The sequence below is a fragment of the Panthera pardus genome, unplaced genomic scaffold (genome assembly GCF_024362965.1).
Source record: "Panthera pardus isolate Hobbes unplaced genomic scaffold, ASM2436296v1 HiC_scaffold_27, whole genome shotgun sequence".
In the NCBI taxonomy this organism is placed as follows: domain Eukaryota; kingdom Metazoa; phylum Chordata; class Mammalia; order Carnivora; family Felidae; genus Panthera; species Panthera pardus.
This window is the reverse complement of record NW_026526843.1, coordinates 107,246,683-107,269,055: the sequence shown is the minus strand read 5'-3', so window position 1 is coordinate 107,269,055 and position 22,373 is coordinate 107,246,683. Positions and strand designations below refer to the sequence as shown.

Sequence of the window (22,373 nt, the reverse complement as noted above, 5' to 3'; positions counted from 1 at the left end):
TTAAGATGACTTTAATCAGGGTATGCTATTAGCTTCTTCCCTAAAATGCTGACACTATTTCTGAATGTCACTTGAGCTCTTTAAAAGGCAGGACCTGGCATCCATAAAATGGCAATTGTCCCCTGAGGTAGCCTTGGTACTTATGATTACCCTTTAGATGGTCCCACCCACCCCTCCATTCTCACTCTCTGTGCCAGGGTTGGGGTGGTAAGTAATGAGACAAGAGCATGTTGCAGAGAGCTTCCACACATGGGCTTTGGGATCACATGACTTGAGTTCAGGTCCTGACTCTCCTACTTACAAGCTGCGTGATCCTGTGTGAGTTCTTTCACTTCTCTAAACCTTCCATGATAATCCATGGGGATCTCACTGTACTATGCCAAGTATATAGTAAACCCTTAATAAACTGTGACTATTATTATCATCCTAATAAGAAACCTTAGAAGTTATTCTCAGGAAGTTCATAGACTATTAGAAGCTGCACAGAGGCTGGGAGTCCATATAATGCAACACCCTCCTTTTGCATATCATGAGGACCGGGGTGGGGGGGTGAAGTCACAGAGCAGAGCTACAAGTAGGGCACAGGACTCTTTTCCATTCAACCATGAAGCTCTCTGATCTCATGAGAAAGGACACATAAAACTCAGCTCACTTTGATCAATGGTGGAGATAAAAGCCAGTGACGACCCAGAGAACATTGGCTCTGGGTGAGCTGAGGCCCATGGTGATTTCCAAAGGGAGTGTGTTCAGGAGGAAGGGGAAGGACGGGCAGGTGCTGCCAGTGGCCAGTGTCACTTGGTCTCATTAGAGAGACTTGCTGAGCAGATCACCGATAGGACTGGATTTCCCACCAGCTCTAGCTTTCCCCACCTGTCATCTCAAATTCTTTCATCTGAAGGGACCAGACCCACTATGCTGAGTGTGCTGATGTTACCTTGGTTGCAACTCCATCCCCATCAACAATGGGGTTTAACAAGCAGCCTGGAGAGTAAATAACCAAGGTCAGCAAACTATGGCCCATGGACCAAATCCAACCTGCCACCTGTTTTTATAAATAAAGTTGCATTGGCACACAGCCACACTCAATTCATTTATGTAATGCCTATATCTGCTTTTGTGCTATAATGGCAGAGTTGGGTAGTCAGAACAGAGACCCAATGATGTGCAAATCCTGAAGTATTTACTAGTTTGCCCTTTATAGAAAACATTTGCCAACATCTGGGATACAGCCTTATAGCTGCTTAGGAGACAAAGGCCCTGTCCAGGCAAAGGAAGGATCAACTGACTCCTGCAGGATATTTTTATGTCCCTGGCATAAATGTGATTGCATTAATACAACTGAAAAGAAATGCAGACTTATATAGAATCCCCTTATAATTCAAAGCCACCTTTTCAATGTGGATATGGAAAGACAACTGTCCATGTCCTCAGAGGTTAGGCCTAGTTCTGGCCTCCCTTATTAATCTGGGGCATGGGGGAGATGGAACCAGCTGAAAAGAAACCAAGGCTATTCCATGCACTACTTGGAGAGTTAAAAGAGACTTTTCTTGGGGCACCTGGGTAGCTCCATCGGTTGAACATCCAACTTCAGCTCAGGTCCTGATTTCATGGTTCATGGGTTCAAGCCCCACATTGGGCTTTGCACTGACAATGCAGAGCCTGCTTCAGATTCTCTGTCTCCCTCGCTCTCTGACCCTCCCCCCCTCTCAAAAATAAACATTAAAAAAAATTAAAAGGAGAGATATCTTTTAAGGAATTGTGTGCTATAAACCAGGGCCTTGCTATTCATTATTTTATTCATTATAACAATCCATAACATGTCTGATGCACACAGATGCAATAGTTCAACTATCTAAATGCCCACCTGTTGTAAGTATAGCTGACAGTGGCTTAAATTGCTCAATCCAGACAAAATAGAGATCTAAGACATTATTTTTTAGAAGTTTGTGCTGCAAAATACTATCCTGCAAAATACTCATTTAAAAGGTCCAGTATATTTAGGGATTCCTGGGTGGCTCAGTTGGTTGAGCATCGGACTCTTGATTTTGGCTCAGGTCATGATTTCATGGTTCATGAGATTGAGCCCCACATTAGGCTTTGCACTGACAGCATGGAGCCTGCTTGGGATTCTCTCTCTCCCTCTCTCTCTGCCTCTCCCCCACTCATGCTTTTTCTCTAAATAAATAAACATTTTAAAAATATAATAAAAAATTAAAGGTCCAATATGTAGAAAACTTTGCATACATCATCATTTTCTTGGAAATACATGAAGCCATTACCAAGTTATGGACTCTGAAAAATTCTGCAGCAAAGATCCTATTCAACTTTGCTTAATGTAGTATTTCCCAAACATTTTATCATGGAATCCTTTAATTAACAAAAAGCATCCCATAAAACTAGTATTCTAAGAGACAGACTTTGGGAACTGTTGAACTAGATGATGGTGGTGATATGATGATGATAATGATGATGATGATGATTGATGATAATGGCTAATATTGATTAAGCAATTATAATAAGCCAGATACTGGCCTGAGTATTTACATGTATTAATTCACTTAACTCTCTGAGCAAACTATGAGACCAGTACTGTTATTAATTCCCCACTTGATAGATAAGGAAACCAAGGCACAAAGAGGATGAACAACTTGCCCAAAGTCACACAGCTAGTAAGGCCTGGAGATTATGAGCTCCTCAAAGAGAGGAATCGGATATCAGTTCATCTCTGCATGGCCTGCACTTTGCACAGTGCCTGTCACAAATTGTATACCCAGGAAATGACAGTTGAATTGGAAATAAGATCCTGATAAAAAGGAGAAGCAGAGCACCTGGGTGGCTCAGTCGGTTGAGTGTCTTACTCTTGATTTCAATTCAGGTCATGATCCCAGGGTTGTAGGATCAAGCCCCACATTGGGCTCCACACTGAGCATGGAGCCTGCTTAAGATTCTCTCTCTCTCTCTCTCTCTCTCTCTCTCTCTCTCTCTCTCTCTCTGTCTCTCTCCCCCACTCGCACTGTCTCTCCCTCTAAAATTAAAAAAAAAAAAACAACTTCAAGGGGTGCCTGGGTGCCTCAGTTGGTTAAGTATCCAACTTCAGCTTGGTCATGATCTTGAGGTTTGTGAGTTCAAGCCCTACATCAGGCTCTGCACTGACAGCTCAGAGCCAGGAGCCTTCTTCACATTCTGTGTCTCCCTCTCTCTCTCTCTCTGCCCCTCCCCTGCTCGCACTCTCTTTCTGTCTCTCAAAAATAATAAATAAGTGTTAAAATTTTTTTAAATTTAAAATAAAAAAGAAGAAGCAACTAGAATGTGTTGATTAGAACATTTAAGATCTTTAAGTGGTATTTAAACAATAAAAGCATTCCCTCATCATTTGGGGTTTCTATTTGTTCCAGACAGGACTGTACCCTAAATAATGTTACTATAAACTGTTTTACATAGTGTAACCATTTTCGTATTTTATTTAATAGACCCTACTTTAGGTTAATGCAGAAATTATAGAAAAGTATCAGATAGTGCAGATCCTATTTAGCCACAAGAAATAATATTTCATTTGAAGGTGCCTTAAATTAGTCTTTTTGAGTGGCATAAAGTATATTGAAAGAGGCAATATCACATCCATAAGAAATCACTCTATTGCCTTTGTTGGTAGAGTGGATGGAATTTTTTAAATGCAGTAAAATAACAGCTACTGAGAATAGTCAATAGCAGCTTTTTAAATATTACAGACCTAAAAATATATCAAGGTCAAAATTAGTAGATAAAATACTGGTGAATTTTCAGTGTAGATGTGAGGGAAGCTAGAAAGCACTAAGGAAGAAAAATCAACACACTTTTAGCTTTAAAAGGAAGAGAAGCAAAGACAGCCTGAGAGAAGACTATGTTTTTCTGTCCTGCAAAATAAAAAGGAAATTTTTTTTAGCACTTTGGGAGCTTTAAATGTGCTGTTTAGCACTTTGGGAGCTTTAAATGCAGTGGTTAAATGGTATTATTTCTCATCACGTTAACATAGAGCATTCCTGAATGATAATTATTATGATAATTGTCACTTAATGAGGGCTTACTATGCTGTTTTAAGCAACTTGTATGTGTAGCTCTAGGACATGAGGACATGATAATAACAATTATCCCCATTTTACAGATGTGGAAACAAAGGCAGAGAGATGAAGTAGTTTTCCCATGATTCCACACTGGTATGGATTAAGGATTCAAACTCCTGTAAAGAAGATTCAAAGGCTCCAGGATGCCCACAGATCTGGGAGGCAAAATAAATTCAAGGTATGTCAGACACTCGCTAGGTGGACACAACAGGGCTAAACGTGGCAATGCGGAGTCGGATCCTTGCCAATAGGCTCTTTCTTGGTAGTCTGTTCTATGACTGGTTTTCCAGAGGTTGTAATACATCTTTCCACTTAAGAAGCCCATCCACTTAAGACTGTGCATTAGTCATGACAGGTGAAGATTTGTCCCCCCACCCACCTCATGTACCACCAGTGTGTGCTAGGATTTCTAACCCCACAATCTGGCCACATGCACACCCTTCCACAATATGGTCAATTGCTTATGTTTATGCTGTGACAGTGCATCAGACCCCAAATATTCAGGAACTATGCCTCATGTCCTGTGGGATTCAGAAAAGTCCAGGGAAAAAAAAAGTTTAAAAGCTCCTTTAGAGAAAGCACAGATGACTCCATGTTGATGGAAGAGAAAGATGGAAATTTATACTAAAGCAGTGTGCCCAGCATCACAGTGTGGGAGCCATTTGGGAGTTAAACCCAGAAACCTCAAAAAAATAAAAAATTAAGTATTGAGTAAAAACAATATTGAAAGTTACCTTCGTAATTGTATTTGTGTTCCAAAATGCCTATTTCCCCCTCCCCTTTTTGGGGTGACTCTTAAGTCAGTGGAAACAACCAAAGAATTTGTTTGCTGGGAAGACAGGAGGAGACATAATAGCATACAGACTTTACAAGATAAATACCCAAACCTTGGGAATAACACTTGACAGGAAAGGATATATTCTAAACACATGGGTCAGCAAATTTAATTGGATATAAAAATGGAAATTGATTTTTGTTAATGGCTATCATGAGCATGTCAAAAACATATAGATTGAAAAACGTCCAAAAAATAAACACTGCATTTTTTTGTAGGCAATTATTTGATTCTTAGTTATAACTTTGATTGTCTTACAATTGAGCACAATTGAGCAAAAATAGCTTCTCCCTCCTCAGTCGTACCTTACCAGCCTTATATCCTGTCTCATTTGTGCCCTATGAGTCGCGCTTTTCTTGAAGTTAATTACCAAGTTAGGGGTGAACAATCACAAAAGGTCTGAGTTATTAAGCAAACAGGCTAGGCGTCACAGAGCTGATGTTAAAACAGAAATATGCCTACTTACCTGGATGGCTCTGACATTGGAAACTGGCTGTTTCGACATATTCACGGGGTCTTATCCCTAAAAAAACAAGTGAGAAACTGTTAAAGGTGGCGGCATTGAGATTCTCAGTCTTGATAAATTAGAACTTAACTCATGATTCAACTGGGCAGTCACCCCTTTCACTGGCCATATATTCTTTCCGTCTCAGTTTCCGAAGTTACTGAGAGACTCTCCTTCCTAATGCCTCGGGGAGAGGGAACACTAGAGCGCCCGGATAAATCATTCAGGAGGAGAAATGCTGAGACGCCTTGCCCCTGATCGAATGATAGGCAATGAGAAACTTGAAAGGCGCTATCATCTCCTTCCCTGCCCTCCTGCCCCCACTGCCAAGAGCAGCAAAGCAAAGAGGTTGTGGGAAAAAAACACCTTTGTTTGGGGCCTCAGAAGCTCTCCGCCTGAAACTGAACTTGTGATCTGAATGAGCTGTTGCCGGGGCTGTGTGTCAGTCCACTGGGAGCTCCTCCTCTCCACGAACACCCAAATAGAAATGGCTTCAACTATGTTCTCACTCCTGTGATGCCCTCGGCTCACTGTGCACATTGTCTGTGTTCACTGTGCACAGCCCTGGGAGACGCTGTGAGGATGGGGCCACCTCTCCCCACACAGTGTGTAGACCCCAGGCTCTGTAAACACAGGCAGCCATAAGCCTCACCTGTCTTCTTTTTTTTTTTAATGTTTTTTCATGTTAATTTACTTATATTGGGGGGGCGGAGAGAGCACGAGCAGAGTAGGGGAAGAGAGAGGGGGAGAGAGAGGATCCCAAGCAGACTCCGCACTGACAGGGCAGAGCCCGATGGAAGGCTCAGTCCCATGAACCTCGAGATCATGACCAATGCCGAAATTAAGAGTCAGACTGAGCCACCCAGGTGGCCGTGTCGTCTCTTCTCTTTCGAAATAGCCTCAGAAGGCAAATAGGACTTACATGACTATGTCATTTCCCCAAGATGTAGCAGTGCTTCCTTCCCAAAGGACTTGTGCTTTCTTTCAGATCAGGAGACCTGGCTTAGAGCACAGTGACTAGTGGCCAAGGTTTTCCTGGCGCTAGGGGGACAGAGAACAGCCCAGCTCTGGCATGTTATCACAAGTCTAAGTAGTGTCATAGCTAGGTCTATTAAATGTTGACAGGCCCAGTGGAAAAAGGTGAAAATTGAGTGAATGAAAAACATACTGCTACTTAAACCCAAAGTATAAAATGGGTTGAGTGACATTCCTCTACTGACTGGTGTAAATGCATGTGCTAACCTGTGAATAAATGAACACAGACAGCAGCGTGGGCATTTGCTACAAGTTCTGTGCAACCTGGCCTGTGTCACTCAACATTTATAGGCCCCTATCCTCTTCCTCAAATTTTACCTGATTCACAGGCTGTGGTGAGAATCAAAATGACATAATGTTCCCCAAACTACCGCGTGAACACTTAAGCTTGATGCAAATATTTATTGTTTTATTGCCACTGTCCACAGCTAGTGACTTTTCTGTACTTTCCTGATCTACAGCTTCAAGTATGGAGAAAGAATTGGTGGGGGTGCCTCGGTGGCTCAGTCGGTTGAGTGTTCGACTCTTGATCTCAGTTCAGGTCCTGATCTCACAGTTGGTGAGATTGAGCCCTACGTCGGGCTCTGCACTGACAGTGTGGAGCCTGCTTGGGATTCTCTCTCCTCTCTGTCTGCCCCTCCTCCACTCATGCTCTCTCTCTCCCTCTCAACATAAGTAAACATTTTTAAAAAAGAATTGTGGGGCGCCTGGCTGGCTCAGTCGGTTGGGCGTGCGACTTCAGCTCAGGTCACGATCTCGCGGTCCGTGAGTTCGAGCCCCGCGTCAGGCTCTGGCTGATGGCTCAGAGCCTGGAGCCTGCTTCCGATTCTGTGTCTCCCTCTCTCTCTGCCCCTCCCCCGTTCATGCTCTGTCTCTCTCTGTCTCAAAAATAAATAAACGTTAAAAAAAATTAAAAAAAAATTGATGTGGGGCGCCTGGGTGGTTCAGTCGGTTGAGCATCCAACTTCAGCTCAGGTCATGATCTCACACTCCATGAGTTTGAGCCCCACATCGGGCTCTGTGCTGACAGCTCAGAGCCTGGAGCCTGCCTCAGATTCTGTGTCCCTCTCTCTCTCTCTCTGCCCCTCCCCCGCTCATGCTCTCTCTCTGTCTCAAAAATAAATAATAAAAACATTTTTAAAAAATTTTAAAAAAAGGAATTGATGTAGTGACGCCTCCACCACTTGTAAAGAAAAAAGAGCTGAGAACTCTGAAAAACATGTTCTTTTAGATTTTCAAAGTCTTAGGTTCTATTATACGAAGTCAAACAGTTACATAATTTTTAAAATCTCGAATCCAAATATAAGTCTTTGGAGTCACATACATGAAAACAATGAGATTTTTTAAAGTTTCACCTGAATGTTTTGGTAATACATAGATATATGGCCTCTATCCGGAAGAGTCTAGTTAGAATCATTTTCATTTTGGTTAAAAAATTAAAAAGTAACAAGAAATTGAACAATTAGGAATGCATTTTTCTCTATGACATGTTTCATATAGATTTCTGTCTTTCCTACAGTGTCAAAGATTCAATGAAGGCTTTTTAATTTTTGGATCTAGGATACATAGTTCAATTTCAAAAGGAAAAGCTTAGTAGTTTAATATTTAATGTCTCTATTCCTCAAAAGCTATTAGAAGTCATGCAAAGCAATAGTTCTCACAGGACTTTAAACATCTCCGTATATAGTTTTCTCTGTGTGTACAGCTACAGTCTAACCAATATCACTTGAAACTTTTAAAAAGTTACTGTACATTGATTTGAAACATGAGAAGTAGGAAATTTCTTTTGTTATTACAATAGCATGTTGAAATGTAAAAAAAAATTAGGCAATGAATGATTGTATTATTTATATGACATTGATTTTTTTTTAATTAGGCTGATTTTGTTTTTTTTTTTTTTCACTAAACTATCAGATTGCTTTGTTTCTTGTGGACCTCTGAGGCTAAAAGATAGATCTACCTTGGGCTTTGTCTCCTATATAGCCTCTGTATAATCTCATTTACATATGAATTCCTTCTTAACATATATGTCAATCTGCAATAGAAACATCTTTAGAAAATTGGTCAGATCCCAGCTCTCATTCCTTGGAAACAGGCTATATAACATTTGTGTAAATCAGTCCTGCAAGCCGTTCCCGCTGTCCTCATTATTTGCAGAGAAATCAGGGCAAAGCACGCTGATGAATAAAAATAGACAGTGTTCCCTGGCTGTTTCCCTGGCCCTGCATTCACCTCCGTTAGGGATGCAGTGTAGAATGCACCTTCCTTCTTTATCTGCACGCCTCGTCTCACCAACAAAAAAGAAAGCTATGCCTTAGACACACAACTCTACTCACAGCTGGCCCCAGCTTTTCATCCAAAGAGGTACTCTTTAAAGCACTCTATTACTGTGTCTCCTGGTTCTGGCTAAAATTTGGGAACACGGAAAGTTTGACAAGACATATTGACTTTTACAAAGCCTATACTATAATGGAAATGCTTGCCAGCTTAGCACAGTTGGGTTTTCCTGGAAGATCTGCAAGTCAGTGGGGGAACTTTAACGGTCTGTATGCTGAGTCATATACAATATACCTCTGCTGATGTTTTGATTGGGCAGCACCTAATATCTGACTTCTAAATAAGACTCTTACACTTACTAAAAATTTATCAACATTAATATCACTGATTTAATAAAAAGGGATTCAGAGTAAAATAAATCAATATCTGGATAGAAGGGGCTTTGTTCTTTTTCAAGGTCTACTAAATGGCTGAAGCTCACTCTCACAGGGAATTATCTTCTGTCCCGCAGCTAAAAATAATCCCTGAGAAGAGTGTAGAAAGATGTTCAGCTGTATGAACTGACTAACTCCTTATTCACTTTGCCTGAAATATGCCGAGAGGCAAGAGACACTCTCATCGTTGCCATGTCTCAGAACCTGGTGCCCACAGAGACAGACAAGTGCTGCCCTCCACCCTGCTGGGCATCGGGAACACCTGACCAAAGTGGTGCTTTCAAAAAGATGCCTTTGGAATGTTAATAGATCCGTACGTTGATAGAACTTTATCATTGGGGCCAAGCCCGGTGCTTAGGGAGAGGGGCAAAGCATTTTAAACTTGTACTGTGCGACAACTCCGGCAATCATTTGCATTTAGGTAAATCAGAGAGCTAGCATTACAGGTTTCCTCTGCTGCAAATTCTCTTGATTATTTCTAGGCTTACAGCCTGAATCACTCTGCAGCTGACTGACTGTAACCCTGGCCATAAGAATGAAAATGACATGATGTTCAGGATCACAGTCATCCTATCTGAACCGTGGAAATTTTTGTAATGGCACCACCAGTGAAAACTAGTTTTAGTTCAATATTCTTTCAAATAGCTCCCTCCCACACACACACACACACACACACCTTATAAAACAGGATCAGCAACAATACCACTGAACGGTGAATTTATATAGAAGCTACATCCACTAGTCACAAGCCTACAAAGTTCTAAGTAGTCACTTCAAGTTAGGTATCAAGGAAATCTTCTTCAGAAATCCCCAGCTCCCTGAGCTGGGTCCTCTTGCTTACCTGCTTTATGTATTTGTTTACTGCCTAAGGAAAGTCCCAAGCAGCCAGATGCAAGAATACAAGGCTCCTCAGAAGGTGGAAGGGACGCCTGGTGTCCTCTGAGCTGTGATCTCAATTCCGATGCTTTGCATGTGGCTGAAATAGCTCAAGTGTTCGGTGCCTCACTCAGTACTGAGAGCTGCTCCCCGCTCGGGGCTAGAGGGAAACTCGGTTTCAGGCTAAGTGTTAAAGAGAATTCCTGTCATAGCTCACAGTTGTTCTTCCTAAATATAGAGTTTGATACAAACCATATACTGGCTTCCTCCGAAAGGCTTGACCGTGCTGAAAGCAGGGCTCAAATGTCAGCCGGAAGGTGGCTACGGAATCTTACTGCCCTCCTAATCTTCCAGAAGATGCTGGCAGCACTTTCTCACATGTTCTGAGGGGACACAGTGAAGTTCAAAAAGTAGGAAAAGTTTCTATCTTTAGCATTATCACCCAGAGGCCAGAAGATGAGGGGTGTTCAATAAAAATAAAAATTAGAGAGAAGCAGCATGGCACCAAGCTGCCTATCAGGGGCACAGACATGCAGCAGTGTTTAAGTCCTAGCTTGGTCACTGAGGAGCTGTTAAATTTCTTTCATGATCAGTACTCAATAAATGGCCACTAAATGATGATAATTATAATATTATGTTGAACTATAAGACATCACCCTTTCTGGGGTGCCTGGGTGGCTCAGTCCGTTAAGATTCCAACTTTGGCTCAGGTCATGATCTCACAGTCTGTGAGTTCGAGCCCTGTGTCAGGATCTGTGCTGACAGCTCAGAGCCTGGAACCTACTTCAAATTCTGTGTCTTCCTGTCTGCCCCTCCCCTGCTCATGTTCTCTCTCTCTCTCTCCCTCTCTCTCTCTCTCTCTCTCAAAAATAAATAAGCATTAAAAATTAAAAAAAAAAAAGACATCACCCTTTCTGTAGGTCATAAATGGTCCCAGATCAATCAACTCAGATTTGGTGCCAAGGCTGAGTCCTTGCCTTCTGTGCTCTACAGCCTCTACTGGTGACAATGACTTTGACCACAGACCATACGAGACAACAGCACAAAACAAAACAAAGAGGAAATATCTGTTTTAAATATGACAGGGGACAGGACCAGGTAGGAGGCAAAATACATTTTAAACAGAACACTGCCAAATCCTAAGACACATGCTCATTATTTTCATTTTGTATGGTTTTGGGGGTTGAGAGGGATTGGATTTTCTTTCTCGTGCTCATCATTTTAACGCTTTTTTTCATTTTTAAATGTTTTTTATTTATTTTTGGAGAGAGAGTAAGCAGGGGAGGGGCAGAGAGAGAGAGGAGGACAGAGGATCTGAAGCAGTCTCCTCGCCAACAGCTGACAGCAGGGATGCCAATGCAGGGCTTGAACCCACGAACCACAAGACCATGACCTGAGCCAAAGTCTAAAGTTCAACTGACTGAGCCACTCAGGCGCCCCAACACTACTTTTATTAATCCATTGATTTACTTTGTTTCTTCAGTCTCTGGAACTTTACACAGAGGCTCCCTTCAGTAGAAGGATCAAACAGAGCAAGCACACTTATAATTCATCCACTATATGAAGGTATGAGTCCCTGGCAGTGTAGTCAGCCAATGAGCTACCGCCAGCCACCATCCCCGCCCAGTTCTCTCATTATGTGAGGAAAAGAAGGTCCTGTTCATATGAGCCCCTGAAGTCACATTTCTGTTCCCTGCAGCTGAATGCATTCCACACGGAAGAAACTAGCTTGTTTTCAGGTTGGTAAAAAGAAAACAAACTTTCTGTAGCTGGAAGGCCAGCAGATAATTGCAGTTCATGTCAGTTTGCAGCTCACCTTTCCATTCCATTCATGTGCTGTTTAAAAGAATCTTTAAACTTCAGTTTAAGCACCATGCTTTGAGATCATGTGGCACAAAAAGTGAGTTATTTATCACTGGAGAACAGAATACACTCAGCACCTTACTATTTCTCTACATGTTTGGCTACTCTTATGTGTCTAGAGCTCTTCACCAAACAGTAGGTTGCATCACTCCTTGGACAAACAAAACAGTGAGCCATTCTTGACCCCTTGCCTTGCAGTTGGTACATCAATTCTGCCACAGTCCTTTTGCCTTCAGTGACCCCTCAGTAGCCAGTGGTGTTATATATTTCAAGGAAAGTTCTCTCAGCAGCAGTGTCCTGTACACAGGCCTGGCCCGACTTGGGCATGGCTGCTTCTGTGGAAGAACTGAAGCGAGCTGCATTATCAGGACTCCTTTGGTCATAAGTGACAGAAACCCAAAGTGAACCAGTTTCAGCCAAGAGGGGGTGTGGCAGATACTGCTGATGCCTTTCTCAATATCACCTGTGCCCTCCTGAACTTCCCTATAGCTGTAGACATTTCCCAGTACGCTGTCAGCTTCACACCTCAAAAGCCTGAATCTCTCTGCCTCTCTGCATTAGGGCTCTCTCTGTTTCCAAGACAGGTTTCCTGGGTGTGCTGCAGGCATGACCTATAGTGCCAGGGAGCAGACACCCTAGGGACAAACCTCAAGTAATGGGGATGGTGGTAAATGCTCCACCTCCCTGTCTTCCGATGGAATGATTCCTCAGTGTGATCTACAGTTTCCCAGAGGTCCCCAGCAGAATTACCCGTACTTAAAGACTGTTTCTTTTCTCTCTCCTTTCATTTGTATCTTCCCAGTAAGAAATAGACTCATGTTGTGCCCATCCACTTGGTAATTGTCACTCACCAATCCAGTTACGTGTTACTGTGTGCCTGGGGCTTCTTCTGTTATATAGGTTCCTTAAACTGACAAAGTGACAACAGTAGTAGAAATTTCAAGGGGCTGTGGTAAGAGGTCAAAGATAAGTATTTGGCTTCTTGGTGCTTCTGGGAGACCACACCTGGGAGGGCTCTTTAGTTCACTGCTATACCCCCTTCGGGAAAGAACCTCATCCACAGGTGTGAACCCCAATGATAGGTGACCTTGCCCCTGGCCAGAAGTTGAGTGACTCAGGGTGGGGGCAATTAGAACCCTGGGATTTTAAAGGTTCTTTTTAATGCTTATTTATTTTTGAAAGAGAATGCAATCAGGGGAGGTGCAGAGAAAGAAGGAGACAGAGTATCTGAAGCAGACTCGGATACTGACAGCAGGGAGTCTAACATGGGGCTCGAACCCATGAAGTGTGACATCATGACCTGAGCTGAAGTTAGACACTCAACTGATTGAGCCCCCCAGGAACCCCAGAACCCTGACATTTTAAAAACTAGAGTTGGAGAAATAGATTTGGCACTCTCTAAGGAGGTCTGAATTCTTGGTTCTGGTTATTTCTGAGGGTCCCCTCCACCCCTGCCACAATATGAAACTCCAGTGAACCTCTCTGTCTTGATTTGAATTGTCTCAAATCCAGACACAGAGACAAGGCTGCAAGTAATGGAATACCTGAGTAGCAGTGGTTCAATCAGTAAAGTCATTTAGTCATCTCACAAGTCTAGAAACCTGAAGGGAGGTAGTTCCAGATTGGTTCAGAAATTTTATGAAGTTGAAAAACCCCAGGCAATTTCTAGTTCTTTAATCTGCCACTCTCAACAAGTCAGCTTTTCATCTTCATGCTTCTTACCTCATGTTCTCAAAATGGCTGCCACAGCTCCAAGAATCAGGATCTTCCACTAACATCCAAACAAGAAGGAAAAGCAGGGATGGTGGAAAAAAAGAGCTTTCCTCTTCTCAAGAAACTCTCCCAGAAGCCCCAGCAGATTTCCCCTTAAATTTGGTTAGCTGTAATTATATCTCATGGTTGCAAAGGACAAATAAGAAAATCTCCATTTTATAAATGACACCTTTATAAAAAACACCTTGAAAAAGGTAAAGTCATATGACTAAGAAGTGTCTGAGTCAGAACCGTAATCTAGGTCTTCAGCCTCCAAATTCCAGAGGTTTTTTCATGTTCCTCTATGCAAGCCAACAGAAAGAGCCAGGGTGCTCATACCATTGCCCCATCCCTGAATGTCCTCATGGATAAGACTCTTATCGTGTGCCCCAAATTACAGGCTTCTTTCGGGGTCCTCTTTCCTCAGTTCTGCTCTATTGTAGGTCTGCCTATAGTTTGGGCAAAGAGTAAAATAAATCATATTATGAAATTTTTAAATGAGTTAGTTAATAAATATTTGTACCATTATGTATAAAGATGTGACCCCAAAAAACTTTGTATGCTGACAGAAAGAAGAAAAATTGATAAATGAAAAATGATTAACTGGGAAGAATTATGAAAAAGAAAGTAGCTGTGATCTATGAAAACACTTTATTTTCCCATAACATTTACTTCTATGTTAAATTTTAATTTTTGACACTGTAACTATGAACAAAGCAATGCTTGGCTTTTTTAATATTTATTTATTTATTCATTCATTCATTCATTCATTCATTCATTCATTTATTTTGAGTGAGAGAGAGAGAGAGCGAGCAGGGGAGGGCCAGAGAGAGAGGGAGACAGAGGATCCCAAGCAGGCTCCACACTGTTAGCAAAGAGCCTCCTACAGGGCTCGAACTCACAATCCATGAGATCATGACCTAAGCCTAAACCAAGAGTCAGATGCTTAACTGACTGAGCCACCCTCGATGCTTGTTTTTAATCCAGGAGAGCAGGTGACAAGGTTTGTCCCCTGGGGTGCATACTATGTGATAACTTCTTCCCTCTATGATTTCTTGAGCCACTTGTCTCCTTAACCCCGGTCCTTCACAGTGACACAGCAGCCATGTTTATGACTCTTCCCTTGGAATGTAGCTTACTTCCGTGAGTAGCCACAGAGAGGAAAAACAGTTTTTCCAAAAAGAAGTAATGTGCAGAGTTATAACTCTACCCACATGAAAAAATCTTTTACATAATATGCAGAACAGTTTAGCATCTCCTTGTCTGCAAACTCCTCATTTCAAAAAGGGACCTTCATTTCATCTTTGTATAGCTCAACAGCTTTTTCCCCCCAAAGTATTTTCCTTGCAGATATAAAAGAGCTATCTAGCCTTGGAAGTGAAATTCAGACCCCCAACTCCAAAAACATGGTGCCTGTTTCTCTGTCCTCAGAGAAAATGCTGGCATCCACCTCTCAGTCACTCCCAGCTGGGAGAATAAGATTTCATTCATTTATTCATACATTCATCCATCACTTATTTTATTAAGTGCTTACTATGATTAGGGCACTGTGCTAGATGTTGAGGGTTTAAAAATGAGTAAGATATAGTTCTGTTCACTATGGTCTGGTGGAGGAGACAATAAATAACAAGGTGGTTATTGGATTTGTGTGCTGTATTCAAACTGCTATGGGAATTCACAGGACGGTGCCCCTAACTCTCCCATGGTGCTGAGGGCTTCACAGAGAAGGATATGTTTCAGCCCAATATCCAGAGCTTATACTAAATGCCAGCACCGTTCTTTCCCCACTGTCACTGGGGAGAAAAGAGTGAATAAGCCTATGTTCCTGCCATCAGTACTTACACTGGGGAAAAGAGGGTACAGACCAAGCTAAGTAAACAAATAACAAAGTAATTATATATCCTATTAAGTGATATGAAAACAGACAAAAGGCTGAGTTAGAGAATAAGTTGGGGGAGGTGTGGCAAGAGCAGCATCTCTCCAAGAAGTCAGATTTATAGAGCAAGAAAAGAACATTTCAGACAGAGGGAACTGCATGTGCAAAGGTCCTGGGATGGGAAAAGACATTCTCAGGACTCAAAAACAAAAACAAAAACAAAAACAATGCAGCCCCAACACAGTGAAGAAAAGCATGAGACAAGGTGAGAAAGAGAGGCAGAAGCTAGCAGGGACTTCATTGGCTGTTTTGGCAAGAAATGCTGATCTTCTTCTAAATGTAGTAGGAACATTTAGAAGGTTTTAAGCAGTGGAGTTGCCTGATTTCAGCTTTGATGCGCTCCCTCTCACTGTCATGTGGAAAGTGGACTGTACTAAAACGAGCAGAGAAGAAGGGAGAACCATTAAAAGGCTAGAGATGATGGTGCCTGAACAAAGGCATTGACAGTGAAGATAAAGACCAGAAGAGAGGTTTGAAATGTAGTTTACTAATAGAGTCAAAAGTAATCTTGCTAACTGATTGGATGTGGGAGGACAAAAAAGCGAAATGTGGTGCTTTGGGGGTGGGAGTGAAGTAATGAGACACATCTGAAGTGCTGGACGTAGAGTCTGACACATAGTAAGCTCTTAGATGGGCCATGAAGAATTAGAAATCCAGTGGTGGCATCAGAGGGAAGCGTTTCCACAGACTGTGGGGGCTGGTTCCAAACCCAGATCACTGCAGGTTGTGGCACCAATGAAGAGTTGAGGCTGCGAGTGGACCCATCTCTTCTAGATCTGTGACTAAGAATGGAGAAAAAGGATCGTAGTTGGGTTTGGAGATTTCCAATATGGAGAGAATTTGAGGCAGCCTGTATCTTATAACAGTCAGAACAACATTTAAACATATTTAGAAGCCAGAGTGACAGGGATGATAAAGGTCAAAAGGAGGTCACTGATGAGTGAAGTCCAGAGGAGAAGATGAAATCTTGCCCATAGAGGCAGGAACACATGTTCTTTCCTCTGAGGAGGAAATAAGCTGATCCCAAAAAAGGTGGTAAGAGGGTCTGTGGGGTTGAGAAGGAGGAACGGGGAAAACGGAGGCCACCTGACAGCCTGCCTCACCTTTCTAAAAGTCTTGAACAAGAAACCAGTCATAGAGAACAGGGAAGAGCTGAAAGTAGCACCCAGCAGTGTTGAGGATCCAGCTGAGGTTGGAAACCTTGCTGCCTTGGACATGGCTACTTTGTCAACAAGGTGACTGCTCTGTGGGGGTATTAGTTCTAAAGGACACATGTCTTCAGTTGGGTTCCTCCAGAAGCAAATCTGGATGTGAGGATTTGTGTACAAGTGATTAATGAAGAAAATGTTTCCAGGAAAAACTGGGAAACAAAGATGAGATCTCAGTTCCCATAGAAGGTATCGTCCTTTTGATCTGGAGTGTAAGAACTTATTCCATAGAGTTGTTCTAACCCAGGCAAAGGAGTGGGGCTGTCATACTCCTGTACCTGTCTGTCATTGCTTCAGGGCTGCCCAGGGGAACAAATTTCCAGGGCTTTTGGCTCTCCTTACCAGCTGTAGAGGCCTGCTCCATAGGCCGGAGGGCAGGCCTCAAAAAGAGCATTGAGGTGTTGGAAGCAAATGCCTGGTGAAGCCAAGAGCAGACAACAAATGGGGAAACAGGATCTGAGGGGGTCTGGGCTGGGTTCCATCATTATCTGCCCAACACAGCCGTCCTTTATGGCACATAGGCCTCAGCAAAGTTGAGCAAAGTCTGACTACATTGGCATCTTGTATCTAAAAAGCCAAGTTTATTTAAAACAATCTTACAGGGGGGCCTGGGTGACTGAGTCAGTTGAGCGTCCAACACTTGATTTCGGCTCAGGTCATGATCTCACGGTTTGTGTGATCAGGCCCCCTGTCAGGCTCTGTGCTGATGGCGTGAGCCTTCTTGGGATTCTGTCTCCCCCTCTCTGTCCCTCCCCTTCTTGTGTTCTCTCTCTCAAAATAAATAAAAACTTTAAAAGAAACCATCGTACAAAGTTATATTATTGCAATGTTGAACACTTCTGTTTCTTAGCGGTCATGTTCTATGAGTGTTAAAATAGACTATTTTTGCAGAGCTTTGGCTGCCCATAAATGTATTTAGAAATGTATTTTCTGGAATTGTCATATGAGACCTCTATAACCTAGCTCTTTTTCAAATATGAGGTAACTCTACTCCCTTTGGTGTTACATGGTAGATGGAGGAGGGTCCTCCTCCAGGGTCTGAGGCAGTAACAGTAGTCACCTGACACAGTACCAGAGATCTGGAATGTAACAGAAACTTCACTGCAGCCTGTGTGCCCTTGAACAAAATTTTTATCCAACTGGAATTGCACCCAAGGTCATGATCTTTAAAACTGGGGAGAATCACAGTTGCACCATATACTGTTCAGGGCAGTTTCCCAGTCTCCTTTCCTTCCTGTCCTACAAAACTGGGCTTTTCTAACCTAGATCTTGGAACATAAATAAGACAATATACTTGTAAACAACTGGGTCCTCCTAGAAAGAAAAAGGAGTAAACCCCTGACTTACTGCATGTTGCAGAGGCAGTGCTGTGAATTCAGCACTCTGTCTTCTCTTCCCGGCACATAGGACACTATATTTTCCAGGCCCACTCATTTGGATGGGGCCATGTAACTGAGTTCTGGCCAATAGGATGTGGGCCCAATTACTACAAGCCCACAGTACTCAATGGTCTGTGCACCAGTGCCCATTTGCAGATTGTTGCAAGTTTGCAATAAGCTAATACAGAAATTTTAAAGTAAGTAATTAGGGACTTTTATAGCAATTTGACATTACCACTATATCTAATCAGCATTTCTTTTTCCTATTAATTCATTTTTGTTGCATTTTTATAAAAGCATTGGTCTGTGATTGATTTAAAAATTTCATCCTGAGAAGGTTTAAGAAGCACTACTCTAAGCCATTCCAAGCCTGGCCTTTATTTTTTTTATTTTTTAACATTTATTTATTATTGAGAGACAGAGAGACACAGAGCATGAGCAGGGGAGGGGTAGAGAGAGGGGGAGACACAGAATCTGAAGGAGGCTGTCAGCACAGAGCCCGATGTGGGGCTCGAACCCACAAACCATGAGATCATGATCTGAGCCGAAGTCTGTTGCTCAACCAACTGAGCCACCCAGGCGCCCCCCAAGCCTGGCCTTTAAAAGCATCCTGTGCAATCCAGACCTGTCTCCCCCATCTATAGCAATCTTAGAAGCCACTGCTCCTGGATGTCATAGCTGCAAACTGCAGAAGGATCACTAGACCCACATGAGACTCTGACATGAATGACAAATGAATGTTCACCATGTAAGTCTACAGACATTCAGGCTTGTAACTGGCATGGCCTAGGGTCATTTAACTTATACAAGGGATTATTGCCATCTTTCTGGGAGTTGGGCCAGCTGGGGCTGGAGGCCCTATTTCCAGAATGGGTGTTTGGCTCCCATGTCTGGCGCCCTTCAGCAGGGATGGCTAGAAGGTAAGTCAGCTGGGGCTGACACCCAGAATGCCTACATGTGGCCTCTCTAGGATGGTGCCCTCAGGGTACTTGTCTTCTTACGTGGAGATTCAGAGTTCCAAGAGCAAGTGATCTAGTTAAAAGAACAGAGGCCACATGACCTTTTACGTCTTGCCTTGGAAGTCACATAGCATCACTCCTGCTGTACTCTGTGGCCGAAGTAGTCACAAGCCTGCACAGATTCAAGGGAAGAGGACATGGACCTCCCTTGCTATGGGAGGAATGCCGTAAAATTTCTGGCCATATTTTAGTTATTTTTTTAAGGCTGAAATCCTTTTATTTTTTTAAATATAATTTATTGTCAAGTTAGCTAATATACAATGTATACAGTGTGCTCTTAGCTTCAGGAGTAGATTCCCATGATTCATCGCTTATATACAACATCCAGTGCTCATCCCAACAAGTGCCCCCGTCAGTACCCATCTGGCCATATTTTAAAACCACCTCACCAGGATTATGATTTGTGGTTCTGGCTCCATATTATCTTATATTCCTTTCAAGCCATCTGATCCAGAGCCTTACCCATAGCAGGCATCCACTAGGTGTATATTGATGATAGGAGAGGGGGAAGCCAGGAGTATTGCTACTGTTTTGAGGATAACTGAGTATGTGGTTGTGGGAATTTGAGTTTGCAATAATTCATGGATTCAAAGAGTCACATTTTTTACATTTTAACATCTCTAAAATTGACACTTGTTACAAGTTATGACATCTTAAAAATAATTTTCAGCACTTCTTTTTCTTTCTTAGGGTACATTAGATGACTGTGTACCATCCACCCAGTAGCTTATCAGTTGAAATACAATAAATGCCAGGGACTCAATATCTACAAGATGGAGCCTTAGCTAATAAGAAGCAATGAAAGGAAAGTAAATGATGGGAAAATGCCTGCTGCCGCTGAGCTAAAACTGATAAGCTGACAAAAGAGGCCTGATGGACAGCTTGCGGTCAGTGCAATAAGACATTCCTAACATAGTAAGGAACCCAGAAGGACATCATGTCCAAACTCTTGCCCAATAGCTGCCCCCCCACCACAGTTGCTCCAAATGTCCTCAGTGTCTAGACATCCCCCCCACACACATACCCCATGCCATAACAGAAAATGCCATAAGCCTTGGAAAGGGGCAGTTGAAGTTCATATCTGGGCTCTGCCATTTCCTCTCTCTGAATTTCTATTTCTTCATCTGAAAAATGGGTATCTATAATAACACCTACCACCAAGTGAGCCAGTAGAAATAAAGCACAGGGCCAGGCACATAGTACATGACCCATCAATGTTATTTTCCTTCTCTTTTCCTTCACTAAACTCTCCCATTGTTTCAAACTTGTCTATTTTCTTGAAGCCTTGAGATAATCCTCTTTGTTACTTTGTAGGCCTTGAGTCTCTGCTTTCTTAAACAAAATTATTGAGAATGTTCTCAGACTATTTCATATTCCAAGGTCCTAATCCCAAGTCTGAAGAATCTGACACAATGGCCCCATTTTAACTTTAGGAATATTGCCACCCATGTCTCGACCTCCCACTCTTTCTGAAGGTTTTCCCAGCTGTTTCACTAAGCCATTCATTCTTTTTTTTTTTCCAATATATGAAATTTATTGTCAAATTAGTTTCCATACAACACCCAGTGCTCATCTCAAAAGGTGCCCTCCTCAATACCCATCACCCACCCTCCCCTCCCTCCCACCTCCCATCAACCCTCAGTTTGTTCTCAGTTTTTAAGAGTCTCTTATGCTTTGGCTCTCTCCCACTCTAACCTCTTTTTTTTTTCCTTCCCCTCCCCCATGGGTTTCTGTTAAGTTTCTCAGGATCCTCATAAGAGTGAAAACATATGGTATCTGTCTTTCTCTGTATGGCTTATTTCACTTAGCATTACACTCTCCAGTTCCATCCACGTTGCTACAAACGGCCATGCTTCGTTCTTTCTCATTGCCATGTAGTACTCCATTGTGTATATAAACCACAATTTCTTTATCCATTCATCAGTTGATGGACATTTAGGCTCTTTCCATCATTTGGCTATTGTTGAGAATGCTGCTATAAACATTGGGGTACAAGTGCCCCTATGCATCAGTACTCCTGTATCCCTTGGGTAAATTCCTAGCAGTGCTATTGCTGGGTCATAGGGTAGGTCTATTCTTAATTTTCTGAGGAACCTCCACACTGTTTTCCAGAGTGGCTGCACCAATCTGCATTCCCACCAACAGTGCAAGAGGGTTCCCGTTTCTCCACATCCTCTCCAGCATCTATAGTCTCCTGATTTGTACATTTTGGCCACTGACTGGCGTGAGGTGATATCTGAGTGTGGTTTTGATTTGTATTTCCCTGATAAGGAGCGACGTTGAGCATCTTTTCATGTGCCTGTTGGCCATCCAGATGTCTTCTTTAGAGAAGTGTCTATTCATGTTTTCTGCCCATTTCTTCACTGGGTTATTTGTTTTTCGGGTGTTGTTGGTTGTTTCCTTTGCTGTGCAGAAGCTTTTTATCTTCATAAGGTCCCAGTAATTCATTTTTGCTTTTAATTCCGTTGCCTTTGGGGATGTGTCGAGTAAGACATTGCTAAGGCTGAGGTCAGATTACTAAGCCATTCAAACCAGGGGGAAAGAAGGCACATGGGTGGCTCAGTTGGTTAAGCATCCAACTTCAGCTCAGGTCATGATCTCATAGTTCATGAGTTCGAGCCCCACATCAGGCTCTGTGCTGACAGCTCAGAGCCTGGAGCCTGCTTCAGATTCTGTGTCTCCCTGTCTCTCTGCTCCTCCCCATCTCTCTCTCTCTCTCTCTTTCTCTCTCTCTCTCTCACTCACTTACTCTTGCTTTCAAAAATAAATAAACATTTTTTTTAAAAGCAGGGGGGAAAGAACATATAAAAGAGGCTCCCAATTCAGAGGAAGAAAACAGGCTAAATTCACTCATTTGTTCATTCAGTCATTCAACAAATATCTTTTGAGCATCTACCATGTGCCATAAACTGCACTAAGCCATGAAAATAAAGCGCTGAACAAGACAGGCATCCTTATAGTGTTCACAGTCTATGAAAAAGACAATAAATACAAAGTCACTACAAAGAGGGGTGGCTTCACTCAAGGCAGAGAAACCTAATCTAACTGGAGAATCAGAAAAGGAATCTGTATTAAAAGCAGACCCTGGGAGAAATTGGGTGCAGGTAGTTGCTTTGGGAAGCCATCCCTAGGAACAGGAACAAGGGAGCAGGGA

The 22,373-nt window shown here is 42.5% G+C and overlaps 1 protein-coding gene across 2 annotated transcripts in view; it reads right to left on the bottom strand.

Moving 5' to 3' along the window:
- Positions 1 to 10,239, bottom strand: part of SMPX (small muscle protein X-linked) — a 54,382-nt gene extending 44,143 nt beyond the window's left edge. The window contains exons 1-2 of one of the 2 annotated variants that reach the window (XM_019433559.2): positions 10,028 to 10,239; positions 5,402 to 5,458 (exon numbers count right to left, since the gene is read on the bottom strand). In XM_019433559.2, the coding sequence (XP_019289104.1) occupies positions 5,402 to 5,440 (39 nt within the window). In that variant the 5' untranslated portion in view covers positions 5,441 to 5,458; positions 10,028 to 10,239. Of the gene's footprint in view, positions 1 to 5,401; positions 5,459 to 5,806; positions 5,847 to 10,027 lie in introns of those variants that run through there. The other variant, XM_019433560.2, reaches the window with a different exon arrangement.
- Between the last annotated feature and the right edge of the window lie 12,134 nt (positions 10,240 to 22,373).